The 16973-nt window shown below is 42.1% G+C and overlaps 1 protein-coding gene across 3 annotated transcripts in view; it reads right to left on the bottom strand.

Moving 5' to 3' along the window:
* The window catches only part of LOC115137173 (protein furry homolog), a 205759-nt gene that overhangs the window by 139027 nt on the left and 49759 nt on the right, over positions 1-16973 (bottom strand). For all 3 annotated transcript variants that reach the window (XM_029673300.2, XM_065024673.1, XM_065024674.1), the window contains exons 5-12: positions 14971-15061; positions 14442-14521; positions 14266-14346; positions 12731-12899; positions 12009-12101; positions 7627-7725; positions 255-356; positions 24-127 (exon numbers count right to left, since the gene is read on the bottom strand). In XM_029673300.2, coding sequence (XP_029529160.2) covers positions 24-127; positions 255-356; positions 7627-7725; positions 12009-12101; positions 12731-12899; positions 14266-14346; positions 14442-14521; positions 14971-15061 — 819 coding nt within the window. The remainder of the gene's footprint in view (positions 1-23; positions 128-254; positions 357-7626; positions 7726-12008; positions 12102-12730; positions 12900-14265; positions 14347-14441; positions 14522-14970; positions 15062-16973) is intronic.

The following is a 16973-nucleotide window of genomic DNA, read 5'->3' as shown; positions in this document are numbered from 1 at the left end:
TACACAGCAGTAGAAACATTTACCCTTGCGTAGCAGTGTTGCTCTCACACTTGATCCTGATCATGTAGACCCACAGAAGACGGTAAAGAGACTCCAGGGCAACACGCGCCATCTTGGGGTCCTTACTCTGCAGACACAGACAGACCGACAGACTGATGTTAGTACTGGTTGGTCCTGTGTGGCTCATTTGGAAGAACATGGCGCTTGCAACATAAGGATTGTGGGTTAGTTTCCCGCTGATTGCAGTACAGTACCTTGATGTTGGAGAGGCAGTTGTTGAGGAAGACAGTCCATTTGTTGAGGAAGAAATGCTTCTGGCTGACACACAGCAGACAGGTCACCAACGGGTAGAGAGCCTAGGACACACACACAGTAGACATGTCACTAAGGGACACAGAGCCTGCATGGTGTTTAGGTCTATGAAATCTTCAGATAGAACATTCCTATGCTTCAATGAGGTGTGTGTTTCAAATTTACTCGCCATGTGCACAGGATACAACAGGTGTAAAACAGTCAAGTGAAATTCTTACCTTGAGAGCTCTTTCCCAACAATACACTTATAGATAATATATAGATAATAATAGAAAATAGAAAAAATAATAAAAGTAAGAATAAAAACCACGCAAGAAGTACGATAAGAGTTAAAGAACACAAGTATATACAGGTCAGTGTGAGTACCTTATTCAATGTGCAGGGGTACTGGAGTAGTTCAGGTGGGTTTATACATAAAAAGTGACAGGTAGTAGGATATACATGTAAACGGCTGAAAAGTGACTGGTATCAGCAATATACAGTCTAAATACTTATGGTATTATAATTATGGAAATATATACATGTAAACAGGAGTAATAGTGACCAGTAGTAGGATAAATAGATAAGTACTGTACTAATGATAATGTCAATCAATAATCAATGGACAGAAGCGTACTAAATCTAGTCAATAATAATTTTAGCAGCAGCGTAGGTTGTGTCTGAGTGGGTATTGACCTGTGGATGGGCATAGAGTCCCTGTGGATAGTCTGTGGGAGAGGGAGAGTGGTAGTTGTTAGCCATAACAGTCTTATGGCCAGGGAATATAAGCTGTTTAGGAGTCTGTTTGTCTGAGCCTTGATGCATCAGTAGAGCCTGCTGAATGGGAGCATGGAGAACAGTCCATGTCTATGGCAATTTTTCAGGCCTTTCTCAGACAACGCCTGGCATGTAGGTCCTGGATGGCTGGGAGCTCGCCCTCAGTGATGCACTGGGCCATCCGCACAACCCTCTGGTTGTGGGCGGTGACATTGCCATACCAGAAGGTGGTACAACCAGTCAGGATGCTCTCAATGGTGCAGCCGTAAAAGGATCTGAGGGGCCTTGCCAAATTGTTTCAGCCTCCTGAGGGAGAAGAGGCATTGCTGTGCATTCTTTAAGAATCTTCTGGTGTTAGAGGACCATGTTAAGTACACTGTGATGTGGATACCGAGGAACTTGAAGCTCTTGTCATGGGTAAAGGAGTACAGGAGGGGTCTAAGCACACACCCGTGGGGGGCCCCCGTGTTAAGGGTTAGTGTGGTGGAGGTGTTGTTGCCTACACTCACAACCTGGGGTCGGCCCATCAGAAAGTCCAGGATCCAGTTGCAGAGGGAGGTGTTTAGTCCCAGGGTCCTTAGCTTAGGGATGAGCTTTGAAGACACTGTGGTGTTGAACGCTGAGCTGTAGTCAATTAATAGCATTCTCACATAGGTGTTCCTTTTGTCCAGGTGGGAAAGGGCAGTGTGGAGTGCAATAGAGATTGCATCATCTGAGGATCTGTTGGGGTGGGTCTAAGTTTTCTGGGATAATGGTGTTGATGTGAGCCATGACCAGCCTTTCAAAGCACTTCCTGGCTACAGACTTGAGTGCTAACAGGCTGACTAGACCGCTCGCGTCGCAAAATAAATTTAGAAATCTAAATTATTAAATTATTGCACCCACACTGCTCGCGCGCGCCAACGAGCGTCTGCGTTGCCAAGGGCTAAAATAGAAGTCAGTTCTATTTGTGATGCAGATCGCGCTGCAAGTCCTGCCTCTCCCATCTCCTCATTGGTTTAAAGAAGCAGGTACCCACGTGCCATCTCCTCATTGGTTATACCCACGTGGGTGACTGAAAGACGAACGAGGTCGGTGGCGGTAATGCACCTAATTTATGAAAGTTGCCAATCGCAATATAAAGTCCAGAGAAGAAAAAGCCTGGAAGGAGGAGAGATGACAAGAAACAATTCGGTTGACCATTTTATGTGTGGATTAATTGTGGGAGTATAGGACCTTGTGCATTTCAGGTAAAATAACAACTCAATGTTTATATCCCAGGACAAATTAGCTAGCAACAGCAAGCTAGCTAAATAGGACAAATTAGTTAGCAAGTGCGAACTAGCTAGCTAAATTGCCATAAATGTTTAATGCTTTTCGACGTGTCCCCAAATTAATGTAATTGGTTAAGAGTTTGTTTTGATATTTTAAACTGCTTGTCGTGTTTGCGTTTGGTGTGGGGGACGCACGATGGCACACGCAGCCGGTGTGGGTTCAGTGTAAGGGTCGGTAGTCATTTAGGCATGTTACCTTAGTGTTCTTGGGCACAGGGACTATGGTGGTCTGCTTGAAACATGTTGGTATTACAGACTCAGTCAGGGACAGGTTGAGAATGTCAGTGCCAGTTGCCAGTTGGTCAGCACATGCTCAGAATACATGTCCTGGTAATCCGTCTGGTCCTGCGGACTTGTGAATGTTGACCTGTTTAAAGGTTTTATTCACATCAATGATGTCATCAATGCACTTATTGATGAAGCCAATGCCTCAATGCATTCGGAAGTATCCCGGAACATATATTCCAGTCCATGCTAGCAAAACAGTCCTGTAGCTTAGCATCTGCGTCATCTGACCACTTCTTTATTCAGCTGACCGAGTCACTGGTGCTTCCTGATTTAGTTTTTGCTTGTAATCAGGAGGATAAAATGATGGTCAGATTTGCCAAATGGAGGGTGAGGGAGAGCTTTGTATGTGTCTCTGTGTGTGGAGTAAAGGTGGTCTAGAGATGTTTTTCTTCTGACTGCAAATAAATCCTCTTAGGGCTCGGGACTTTTTTTTCAACATTTTGTTAAAAATCGCGCAAAATTTCAACGTCCTGCTACTCATGCCAGGAATATAGTACATGCATGTGATTAGGATGTGTGGATAGCAAAGTTTATAAAACTAGTTAAATCATGTCTGTGACTATAACAGAACGTGTGGAGCAGGCAAAAGCCCAAGGAAAACTGTTCACCCCCCTAAAAAAAAATATCAATCCGCCAGTTGGCTGTATTGTCTATGGCAAGGGAAAATAGATGGCTCCCAGTTTACAAGTCCTACAGCTTCCACACGATGTCGCCAGTCTTGGCAATTGGCTTGAAGTTCATCCTTGGTGAAATGAAGAAGAGGCACATCATGTCATCCGGCACACGACAGGATGTTTTGGAAGAGAGAATATCGACCATCATTTCAAGACATGGAGTTATTGAATACACATCGCCCCGTGATCAATTTGATCGATTATTAACGTTTACTAATACCTAAAGTTGGATTACAAAAGTAGTTTGAAGTGTTTTGTCAAAGTTTATAGGCAACTTTGTTAATTTAAAAAAATGACGGTGCGTTTTGTAAAGCAGTTTTTTCCTGGATCAGACGGGCTTCATAAATGGACATTTTGGGTATACATGGACGGATTTAATCGGAAAAAAGACCCAATTGTGATGTTTATGGGACATATAGGAGTGCCAATAAAGAAGCTTGTCAAAGGTAATGAATGTTTTATATTTTATTTCTGCGTTTTGTGTAGCGCCGGCTATGCTAATTATTTTGTTTACGTCCCCTTCAGGTATTTCGGGGTGTTGCATGCTATCAGATAATAGCTTCTCATGCTTTCGCCGAAAAGCATTTTAAAAATCTGACTTGTTGGCTAGATTCACAACGAGTGTAGCTTTAATTCAGTACCCTGCATGTGTGTTTTAATGAAAGTTTGAGTTTTAGCGAGTACTATTAGCATTTGGCGTTGCGCATTTGCATTTCCTGTTGGCTAAGTGAGACGCAGACATCTCACCTTGCCCTAAGAGGTTTTAACATGCTGGTAGAACTGAGGTACAGTTGAAGTCGGAAGTTTACATACACCTTAGCCAAATACGTTTATATTCAGTTTTTCACAATTCTTGACATTTAATCTTAGTAACAATTCCCTGTGCGGGGGTCAGTTAGGATCACCACTTTACTTTAAGAATGTGAAATGTCAGAATAATAGTAGAGAGAGTGATTTATTTCAGTTTATTTTCTTTCATCACATTCCCAGTGGGTCAGAAGTTTACATATACTAATTGAGTGTTTGGTAGCATTGCCTTTAAATTGTTTAACTTGGGTCAAATGTTTCGTGTAGCCTTCCACAAGCTTCCCACAATAAGTTAGGTGAAATTTGGCCCATTCCTCCTGACAGAGCTGGTGTAACTCAGTCAGGTTTGTAGGCCTCCTTGCTCGCACACACTTGTTCAGTTCTGCCCACAAATGTTCTATAGGATTGAGGTCAGGGCTTTGTGATGGCCACTCCAATACCTTGACTTTGTTGTCCTTAAGCCATTTTGCCACAACTTTGGAAGTATGTTTATTTGGAAGACCCATTTGCGACCAAGCATTAACTGATGTCTTGAGATGTTGCTTCAATATATCTACATAATTTCCCTCCTCATAAAAACATCTATTTTGTGAGGTGCACCAGTCCCTCCTGCAGCAAAGCACCCCCACAACATGATGCTGCCACCCCGTGCTTCACGGATGGGATGGTGTTCTTCGGCCTGCAAGCCTTCCCCTTTTTCCTCCAAACATAACGATGGTCATTATGGCCAAACAGATCTACTTTGGTTTCATCAGACCAGAGGACATTTCTCCAAAAAGTATGATCTTTGTCCCTATGTGCAGTTGCAAACCGTAGTCTGAAGTTTTTATGGTGGTTTTGGAGCAGCGGCATCCTCTTTGCTGAGCGGCCTTTCAGGTTATGTCGATCTAGGACTCGTTTTACTGTGGATATAGATACTTTTGTACCTGTTTCCTCTACCATCTCTACCATGTTCTGGGATTGATTTGCACTTTTCGTACCAAAGTACAGGAGACAGAACGCGTTTCCTTGCTGAGCGGTATGCATGCTGCGTTGTCCCATGGTGTTTATTCTTGCATATTATTGTTTGTATAGATGAATGTGGTACCTTCAGGTGTTTGGAAATTTCTCCCAAGGATGAACCAGACTTGTGGAGGTCTTGGCTGATTTCTTTTGATTTTCACATGATGTCAAGCAAAGAGGCACTGAGTTTGAAGGCAGGCCTTGAGATACATCACAGGTGCACCTCCAATTGTCTCAAATGATGTAAATTTGCCTATCAGAAGCTTCTAAAGCCATGACATCAATTTTCTGGAATTTTCCAAGCTGTTTAACCTGTTAGTACTCTAGGGGCAGTATTTCATTTTTGGATAAAAAGACGTGCCCGTTTTAAGCGCAATATTTTGTCACGAAAAGATGCTCGAATATGCTTGGAATTGATAGTTTTGGAAAGAAGACAGTCTTACGTTTCCAGAACTGCAAAGATTTTCACTGTGAGTCCCTTAGAACAAATGCTTCGGGCAAAACCAAGATGTATGACCGACCAGGAAATGCACAGGATTTCTGAGGCTACGTTTTCCATGATCGCCTTATATGGCTGTGAATGCGACAGGAATGAACGGACTCTTTATCTTGTTTCCCCAAGGTCTCTGCAGCATTGTGACGTATTTGTAGGCATATCATTGGAAGATTGACCATAAGAGACTACAATTGCCAAGTGTCCCTCTTGGTGTCTGCGTGGCATTTGGTGCGCAAAACTCAGTTCCCAGTATTTTTCCATTCGAATCTCAGAACAAACCAGGCTACAAGGACGGTGCTTTCAATGGAGAGATATATGACAAACCACCTTCAGGATTGATTCAAACAACGTTTTCCATGTTTCAGTCGATATTATGGAGTTAATTCGGAAAAAAGTTCGACATGTAGGTGACTGAATTTTCGGTTAGTTTCGGTAGCCAAATGCATAGTAACAAAAGGGAACGATGTGTCCTACACAAGAATCTTTCAGGAAAAACTGGACATCTGCTATGTAACTGAGAGTCTCCTCATTGAAACATCTGAAGTTCTTCAAAGGTAAATTATTTTATTTGATTCCTTGGCTGGTTTTTGTGAATATGTTGCGTGCTAAATGCTAACGCTAAATGCTAAGCTAGCTATCACCACTCTTACACAAATTATTGATTTTCTCTGGTTCTAAAGCATATTTTGAAAATCTGAGACGACAGGATTGTTAAGAAAATGATAAGCTTGAGAGCAGGCATATTTATTTCATTTCATTTGCGATTTTTAGAAATCGCTAACGTTGCGTTATGGTAATGAGCTTGAGGCTGTAGTTACGCTACCGCATACGGGTTTGGGCGGACTATGAGGTTAAAGGCACAGTCAAGTGAGTGTATGTAAACTTCTAATCCACTGGAATCTGATGCAGTGAATTATAATTGAAATAATCTGTCTGTAAACAATTCCCCAGCATTAAATCCCCCGGACACTAGGAGCGCCACCTCTGGATGAGCATGTTCCTGTTTGCTTATGGCTGTGTACAGCTCATTGAGTGCAGTATTAGTGCCAGCCTCAGTTTGTGGTGGTAAATAGACAGCTACGAAGAATATAGATGAAAACTCTCTTGGTAAATAGTGTGGTCTACAGCTTATCATGACATACACTACCTCAGGCGAACAAAACCTTGAGACTTCCTTACGATTAGATTTTCTGCACCAGCTGTTGTTTACAAATATACACAGACTGCCACCCCTTGTCTTACCAGACACAGCTGTTCTATCTTGCCGATGCAGCTTAAACCCCACCAGCTGAATGTTATTCATGTCGTCGTTCATCTATGACTCGGTGAAACATAAGATATTACAGTTTTTAATGTCCCATTAGTAGGATTTTCGTGATTGTAGTTTGTATATTTTGTTATCCAATGATTGTATGTTGGCTAATAGTACTGATAGTAGAGGCAGATTACCCATTCACCATCGGATCCTTACAAGGCACCCCAACCTACATCCCCGATATCTGTCTCTTTCTCATGTGAATGACGGGGATTTGGGCTCTTCGGGTGTCTGAAGTAAATCATTTGCGTCCGACTTAAAGAAGAAATGTATTCCAGTACAAGGTGAATAATCGCTGTCCTGATATCAAGAAGTTATTTTCGGTCACAAGAGACAGTGGCAGAAACATTATGAACAAAATAAGTTACAAATAATGTGAAAAAACACACACATTAGCACAACTGCTTAGGAGACGGTAAAATGGCAGCCATCTCTTCCGGCGCCATTATTATGAAGAGGTTGAAGAGGTTGCCTGTCCTCTCTTGTGAGTCGTTAGTTAGAGGAGCAACAAGGAGAGTGCCTCTACACAAGATTGACCTTGAAATGCTTTGAGACACCACAGGCATGTTTGTTATGCACCAGTTTTACACTGTCCAGCCACTGTGGCTTTTGGAGAAGAACATCAACAACTCTGGGCTCTGTGTGTGTGTGTGCGTGACTAACCAGAGAGTGTTTTTTCCTGGAGGAGAGGTCCAGTGTTGTGTCATACAGGCTCTCCACAAAGTTCCTTAGACACGGCACGTTCACCTCGTTCTTAACAGCCTGGAAATGGAGAACACATACTCAGCATCACACATGTACACACACACACTCAAGCACACTCAAATACAATAAACTTTGATATGCGCATGCCTCACCCACCTGAGGAGCTCTCCTTTTCAACCATCTATTTCCTATGTTTGAGGGGTGCAAAATCCACTCGTCACTTAATTAATGATTTATTTCATTTTACTCTGGTGACTCTTTCCTCCTGTTGCTAGTGCCATAAATGTTTTCCCGCTAACATAACGACAGCGGAAACATGTGTAATGACCTGTCAAACTCACTCTAGTATTGCCTGAAATGGACTCGATGGACTACATTGGCTTTCCGTTGCATCTATAAAGAACACTAATGCTTGGTCGGGGATTTAATACACTGTCTCAACACTTACATCACAAGAAAGAGAAGAAAGATGACTTTATTTTGGTGGCTGTGGATTTTTTGTGTAATTGAAGAAAGTAATGATTTAATACAGCTGAAATGTTCACAAATGAGATGTGTTGAAATGAAAGCAACTTCTGAAAAGGAAAACTCAGATTATAGTGATACTATGTCTGATCTTGCAAACAATGTAAAGTATGCATAGATAGGAGTAATCTAGATCCAATCGTTTTGATTTTAAATAATGTATTCTTCTCCTGACGCACTTGTTGAATTATCATAGAGAACGTGACAACAATAGTAATTAATAATTAATGAGACAGTCTAGATTGCGCAGGTGAGTGCAGGTAGCCCTAGACAGCAGATTTTTGGTGTTCCATGCCTTTATATTAATTTATTAATGTATGCAAATGAGGTGCATATAATTGTATCTTTATTTGATCATAACGTCTAAAATAATACTTGCTATATCAATAACTTTTATATATGAGTGCATTTTAAGAGGAAAAAAACCCGGAAATTTGACAATTTGACGTCATTCGTTATTTGTCCGTGCCAGTACAATGTTTTATGTGTTATAATTCAGTCAATATCTGATGGATTTTAAATATTCTAAAAGTTTGGAGTATCTTTATCCATGGTCCAACTGGTGCATTTATTAGAATGGTTTTTATAACCTATCAAACATTTTAGACTGTTTCTAATAGAATTGGGGTTAGGATTAACCTTTGCACTTTAAACAGTTTTTGTTTAGTAGAATAGTAGATAACGTTTTTTGGTTGGGGCATGACTGTCCTGTGAGTATCCAAATTTCCCAGATAGCCTATACAGGTATGATTAATCATTAACATTGCTAAATTAATTAAATTAGCTTTTTCAAGTTCCTTGAAGTCCAACTCCCACATTACTGATCCAGTATTGATGATTAATTAACGTCTATAAAGTTAATAAAATTGCAGCTTCCAAGACTCAAAACCAAAACTATCCAGACGGTCTTGGTGTGTTTGGACCATGATAGTTTATTTGTGATGTGGGCACCAAGGAACTTGAAGTTCTCAACCTGTTCCACTACAGCGCAGTCAATGAGAATGGGGGCATACTCGGTACTCCTTTTCCTATAGTCCACAATCATGTCCTTTGTCTTGATCACGTTGAGAGAGAAGTTGTTATCCTGGCACCATACGACCACCCCCTCTGAGAAACCTATCAGAGGGGGTGGCCCCTATTACCCGCTAATTAGTGAACCCTCACCCATGGAAAGATTGATTGCTGACCTCAGCAGCGATACGATCCCAAACTATGCCAAAGGCCTGAGAATGTTAGATCAAAACTGCATAAACTGCAAAAAACGCCCTCCAAAATAAACCATCAGGTGCAGGCCTCATAAAGGTTATCTCCAGTATAGTCCTGATGTATGTCAACCAGCAGAGATTGACATCGGTCCAGTACCTCAGTACACAGCAGAAGCACAAACAAGAAACAGTTGAGATGAAGGGGCAGGTGGAGAGAACCAGGAAACTGATGATGAAAAGGAAAAGATACTGCTAGATGAGGCACTGCATTTGAAGAATTAAAGAAATGGCAAAAACTTATGATGACGAACGAGCATAAACTCTTGAACAAAATCGTCTTCTACAGGAAAAAAAATAATCTTCAGGAATAACTTGATTCAGCCAAAAATAAATATGACGAAGTCCACGCCAAACTAGATAAATCTGACGAATTAGCTACAAACAGGGGTGCGCAACTTGATAACATGCAGGCAGTTTTGATGAACAACACTCAAAGCAATAATGTTCTAGTCCAAATGCTGCAAACCAAAGACGATAAGTTAATGAACACAATGACTAAGTTGATGACAAAACAGCGGAACTCATTGATGTCGCTGACCAAATGATTGATGAGAGAACCCAGGTGAGGAAGATCTAAAAAATGATCTCTCAGCAAGCGGAAGAAATCTCATCACTGAATCTCTTGCTCCGCACTCAAGACCTCTACCTGCAAACTCAAACCATAAGTTTGAGGCCGAACGGAGCAAGTGTGACACTCACGTGTCTAAAACAAGAACTCTAAGTGCCCAAGTGGACTCTGCGATGCAGCAGAATACCACCCTTAGGTACCACCTGGAGGAACTCTGTGCTCGGTACACAAAGGAGTTAAGACGACAAAGTTTCAGACTTTGTCAGACTACCTCTCTCAGGTGTCCATCAGTCTTTTCCTCTTGGCCATTTGTCACAGAGTAATATGGCACCTCCATGCCAACAAAGCCAAAGCTTGGCTTTTCCTCTTGGCCTTTCGGCCCACAATTCCCCACAGGATGAAGCCAACCCTCTCCGTGCACTTAGCGCGGAAAGCCTTGGCAAAATCGTTAAAACCTTTGAAGCCAAACAACACTAAGACATTTTTAGCAATTATAGAGGACGCCTTGGATGGCTACCCGAATGCTACGGATACTGACAGGCTTTACCTGTTGAAGCGAACGCCAAATAGATACGTGACAAGGCTCATCCGTCTACAACAGCAACACGTGAAAAACGACTACGCGAAACGTGCGCAACTTTGAAAATAGAATTGAGTGGTTCTGCATCTCACAAACATGACAGCTCGCTGGCTAATACTGTCAAACAAGCTATGAATGAACATCCACAAGCATACTATCATAGGCTTCGTTCAGCTTAGTCTGGCCTACTCAATGAAACAGGAATGGAAGAGCTATTACCATTCAAACAAATGTCTCTGTCAAACATGTATCCCAACTTCATTAATAACTACATTGGCCCTACAGCCCACGTTGGTTTGCCAATCTCAGAACTCTGAGAGCTTGCGAGCACAGCTTTCGAGGCATCAAAAGTCAACCTTGCTAAGACCTCTGACATCTCAGTTTTCAATATTGGACAGGAGCACTCACTCCAGTTAGAGGGTGTGTCATCAGGGATAGGAGCCTTGAGAGATGACGCACAACAAAGGTATCTACCGCGAAACCACGATAACAATAACCACCTCGGTCAAACTAACTATGAAGAAGGTCGGCTGCAAAACGACTACCGCTACAATCAACCTGATCGTTCCGTTCCTGCACCCAACCCACACAAAGTGTCATGGCACAAGGGTAACAAAGGCTTCAACGACGATCAAATCGTAGACCAATGCTCTCTAGAAGCTCTGCTAAGAGAAGTACAAAAGCACCAGAAATTTGACAAAGAGGAAAAAGTTAAGTCGACATGACCAGGTGTGGATTTGCCGGAGAACAGGTCCACCGAAATTAACCCCATTTGCGAGGACGTAAACAATCCAATTATTCTCACTCAAATCCCTATCCAGGTTTTGTTCGATCAAGAAACGAGATTAACCCGTGGTGCGCTAATTGATTCAGTCTCGACAATATCGCTCATCTCTCAAACATTGTTCAAAGATCTCAAAAGGGCTTTGAACCCAGCTAAATGTTGGTTAAAAAAGTGGAACAATGCAACACTAAACTTTGAGGTTTCACTCAGACTACCTCACCTCTCACTTTGAGACTCATGCTGAAACTAAACAGAAAAATATATACAGATATTTTTCTTAAGGTTTAATGTTTAAAGATTACTAATATTACTGTCCACACTACAAAAAAATATACAAATACATATAATTTTGTCCTTCAAACATTGAATTTAAATGCTGTAGAATTCCATTAATTCCTATGGAGGACTGCTCCTACTGGGGAGTGCCAATATGGCCGACCAGTGGCTTCAAAGCCTCTCAGTGGCCAATACATAGCATCAGCAATCCAGGGTTTATATACATCATTGGTTAAAACAACTGGTCTCTTTTACAAACAAGTATCGTTTTCATGACATCATCAAGACGTCATGGAAAAGACGTCATATTCTAGTTGTCATCTGGTCAGATAACCAACTTACTGCCGCTACAGGAACTAGGATCTCCACAAAGAGGCCGGCCAGGGCATGCTTAATGTCCTTGTCCTTCACTTCCAGGAAGTACTGGGCACAGTCCTGCAACAGACAGCAGCACTTATTAAATATAGCATAAACCCTTACATCATAAGGATTACATGTTGTAAACAATACAGTCAGCCACTAAGGTCAGGTCACATGCTGGTCAACAAAAAGTCACGAAACTGCACCCTTCTCATAGTGTACACTTGAACACATTCTCGCATGGATTTAATAATGGTGGAAACTCACTCTAGCCAATGCTTAAACCAATCATATGCTTTTAAATTGATTGACAGGAATTTCTGGAATAGGTGGTGAATTGGGACGAGAAAAGGAAAGAAAGGCCTAGGATTAGAAAAGTATACAGAATGCAAAGGGGGGAATTCAAGCTGAAGATAAGAGGAATCAAGAGATTCTAGACTTATTTTAGTAATATTAGAGATTATGGGTTCCGATCCCACTTCTGACACTTATTACATTGTTAGCTACATGGATAAGACAGAGATACATGAGTCAAGTTCATATGTTTACTAAAAAGATTAAAGAGACTAGGAAGACTGCTTCCTATCACTTATAGAATTCACCGGTCCTTTTCAAACATGCAGGATTACACACTTGTTCGAGACAGGTGGGCCTATAATCATCACTTCTGCAGTTTCCGTAGAGCTCACTGCTCACTTCTGTACCTGCATGAAATGGAAGGAGGCTTCAAAGTCCTCCACTGGATACATCTTGATGCGGAAGAACTTGACACCCATGATGAGGCTGATGGTGCTCTGGACCACGTAGGGACTCTGCTCCTTCTGTCTCAGCTCCTTCAGCTCAAACAGAAATTTTTTCTTCACAGCGGGAAATCTGAGGAGAGGAGGAGACAGAGAGTTGGAACAAGGGCAGAGTCCCGAATAGCACCCTATTCGAAATACAGTGCGCTACTTTTGACCAGGGGAAATTAGCCCATTGGGTGTCTATTACCAGAATGCTGACATAGTTAACGCAAGTAATAACAAATTTCAATGGATGATGCTAGCTAAATATGCTAACGAGCGCGAACAAAAATAATCGAATTGCAAAGACAGTCAATCCAGCTCATGAAGTTATACATATATAGGCAGGATCTACCAAATGTCAGTTTTGGTGAGTTTAAACAAGTGAACGTCAACGAGCGACATTGTGCAAATGAACAAAGTTTTGATGCATGCTTGTCTGAAGGAACAACAGTACTGGCTCTGGAGCAGCATGTGTTGATCAATGAATGCTACAGATTGGCTGGAGATGCTCATACCTGGTGTCCCAGTTTTATTATAGTGGTGTGTTCATAAGAGCACGCAACAGACACATGTTTTGATCAGGACCCCCGATCCATTCATTATAATCTGAAAGGCAAAACTGATCCTAGATCAGCACTCCTACACTATGCTAATACTACCCAAATCATAGCTCTATTTCTAAGGGCTTTGTTCCTTCGCAGCGATGATCTGGAAAGTTCCAATAAACACACAGCGATTTTCAGTCCTAGTATGGAGGGTAAAAGACTTGTCCAAAACACATGTCTTGTGATCCACTCAGGTCTAGCTCTCTATTTAAACCAGTGAGATTCTCAGGCAGATGTGTACAGAACAGAAGCAGGAGAGAGCATTGTGACAATTCAAACATACCACAATTGCTAAACAGTCATTAGTCATCTCCAATGGCAACATTAAACATGATATGTATCCCAAATGGAAATCTATTCCCTACATAGTGCACTACTTTTTACCAGAGCCCTATAGGTCCCAGAAATAGTGCACTATATTGGAAATAGGGTATGTATCCCAAATGGAAATCTATTCCCTACATAGTGCACTACTTTTTACCAGAGCCCTATAGGTCCCAGAAATAGTGCACTATATTGGAAATAGGGTGCCATTTGGGACAAAGCCGATGGTATCCCCTGAATGACAACAGAATATTGTCACACCTGATCAGTGCTATGGTACAATGTTTTTTTTTAACCGCATACATTATTGTCCTGCATCTTCAAGTGTAGGGTAATTAAAATATGTTCAAATTACTGCCCAAAGAATGACAGCATAATATCTTAACTATACAGTAGCCTATGAATTAATTAAGGAATGAATAAGTGAATGAATGAACAAATGAATATATTAATTAATTAATTAATTAATTAATGACATACAGTATGGATTATTGTTTAAAGATGACAATGAACTGTGGCACTTACTTGGCCTGGGCTAAAACTCCTATGACTTCTGCATAGAGGTCTGCTACAATGTGCATGTTACCAGTGTTAGGACCATGATACCTGGCAAACAAACAGACAGGTGTAAGAATAGGGAAAAAGGAAAGAAAGAAATACTGTATAAACAGAAAGTCATATAAAAGCAGAGCTGAACATACCCTTCTTTGTATCTAAAGTGCTTAAAGGCCAAGTTAATGACTTCACTGACCAAACAGTCCAGGACAGGGTGGAGCGGCATCTGGTCATAGAGAGAGAGAGCAAGAGAGAGGGAAAGAGGGGGGGCACTGTCATGACAACATTCTGTTACAAACAGAAAACTCCAGTCATGAGTCTGAGATTGAGCAAACGGAATATAGCTACGCTTTATGCTGCGTCCCAAATGCCACCATATTCCCACAAAGGTGGAAAGTAGTGCATCTGGTGGAAAGTAGTGCATTATATAAGGGATAGGGTGCTATTTAGGGTGTATCCAAGAAGTCGTTGTTCTGTAAAGTATCCCTCAGGGGAGCCGTATCTAATGACGATGTGAATGCTAACATTGGTCAAAATGCCACTTATGTTCAGGATACAACACAAACTTTCACTTTAAGAAATTAAGAGTTTTCTTCTTCCCAGAACATTGAAGGAAAATAATGTTCTAGGTGGGTTTAGTGTTTTAGAGTGGAGTATATAGAGACAATTAGTCACCTGTTTTAAAACTTCTATAAGTACGAGGGAGAAGATGAAGTCGATTGCCAGATCCCTCCTTTCAAGTAGAAAATCTCTGTGCTGTTCATCACTGTGAAACATCAACAGGATTGGACAAGTTAGCACAAAGCTGTCAAACTACAACAGTTACCAAGTTATGTCACAGATTACACCACACAAATGGGAAAATAAATTACAAAAGTGAAATTGATTTATCATTATCCAATAGCATTTCGGCAGCTACAGTTGAAGTCGGAAGTTTACAAACACTTAAGCTGGAGTCATTAAAACTCGTTTTTCATCCACTCCACAAATTTCTTGTTAAAACTTCTTACGGATACGTGGGACGGTAGCGTCCCACCTGGCCAACATCCTGTGAAATTGCCAAGCGCGAAATTCAAAAATACTAAATTAAAATATTTAACATTCTTGAAAATATATGTGTAATACATCAAAATAAAGATTTAACTTCTTGTTAATCCAGCCAAGGTGTCAGATTTCAAAAAGGCTTTATGGCGAAAGCAAACCATGCGATTATCTGAGGACTGCGCCCCGCATACAAATGCATGACAAATCATACACTGCTCAAAAAATAAAGGGAACACTTAAACAACACAATGTAACTCCAAGTCAATCACACTTCTGTGAAATCAAACTGTTCACTTAGGAAGCAACACTGATTGACAATAAATTTCACATTCTATTGTGCAAATGGAATAGACAACAGGTGGAAATTATAGGCAATTAGCAAGACACCCCCAATAAAGGAGTGGTTCTGCAGGTGGTGACCACAGACCACTTCTCAGTTCCTATGCTTCCTGGCTGATGTTTTTGTCACTTTTGAATGCTGGCGGTGCTTTCATTCTAGTGGTAGCATGAGACGGAGTCTACAACCCACACAAGTGGCTCAGGTAGTGCAGCTCATCCAGGATGGCACATCAATGCGAGCTGTGGCAAGATGGTTTGCTGTGTCTGTCAGCGTAGTGTCCAGAGCATGGAGGCGCTACCAGGAGACAGGCCGGTACATCAGGAGACGTGGAGGAGGCCGTAGGAGGGCAACAACCCAGCAGCAGGACCGCTACCTCCGCCTTTGTGCAAGGAGGAGCAGGAGGAGCACTGCCAGAGCCCTGCAAAATGACGTCCAGCAGGCCACAAATGTGCATGTGTCTGATCAAACGGTCAGAAACAGACTCCATGAGGGTGATATGAGGGTCCGACGTCCACAGGTGGGGGTTGTGCTTACAGCCCAACACCGTGCAGGACGTTTGGCATTTGCCAGAGAACACCAAGATTGGCAAATTCGCCACTGGCCCCCTGTGCTCTTCACAGATGAAAGCAGGTTCACACTGAGCACATGTGACAGACGTGACAGAGTCTGGAGACGACGTGGAGAACGTTCTGCTGCCTGCAACATCCTCCAGCATGACCGGTTTGGCGGTGGGTCAGTCATGGTGTGGGGTGGCATTTCTTTGGGGGGCCCTCCATGTGCTCGCCAGAGGTAGCCTGACTGCCATTAGGTACCGAGATGAGATCCTCAGACCCCTTGTGAGACCATATGCTGGTGCGGTTGGCCCTGGGTTCCTCCTAATGCAAGACAATGCGGCTGGAGTGTGTCAGCAGTACCTGCAAGAGGAAGGCATTGATGCTATGGACTGGCCTGCCCGTTCCCCAGACCTGAATCCAATTGAGCACATCTGGGACATCATGTCTCACTCCATCCACCAACGCCACGTTGCACCACAGACTGTCCAGCAGTTGGCGGATGCTTTAGTCCAGGTCTGGGAGGAGATCCCTCAGGAGACCATCCGCCACCACATCAGGAGCATGCCCAGGCGTTGTAGGGAGGTCATACAGGCACGTGGAGGCCACACACACTACTGAGCCTAATTTTGACTTGTTTTAAGGGCATTACATCAAAGTTGGATCAGCCTGTAGTGTGGTTTTCCACTTTAATTTTGAGTGTGACTCCAAATCCAGACCTCCATGGGTTGATAAATTTGATT

The sequence above is a fragment of the Oncorhynchus nerka genome, linkage group LG11 (assembly GCF_034236695.1).
Source record: "Oncorhynchus nerka isolate Pitt River linkage group LG11, Oner_Uvic_2.0, whole genome shotgun sequence".
Taxonomy (NCBI): Eukaryota; Metazoa; Chordata; class Actinopteri; order Salmoniformes; family Salmonidae; genus Oncorhynchus; species Oncorhynchus nerka.
Note: the sequence above shows the minus strand (reverse complement) of the source record. Positions and strands in the feature narration are given on the sequence as shown.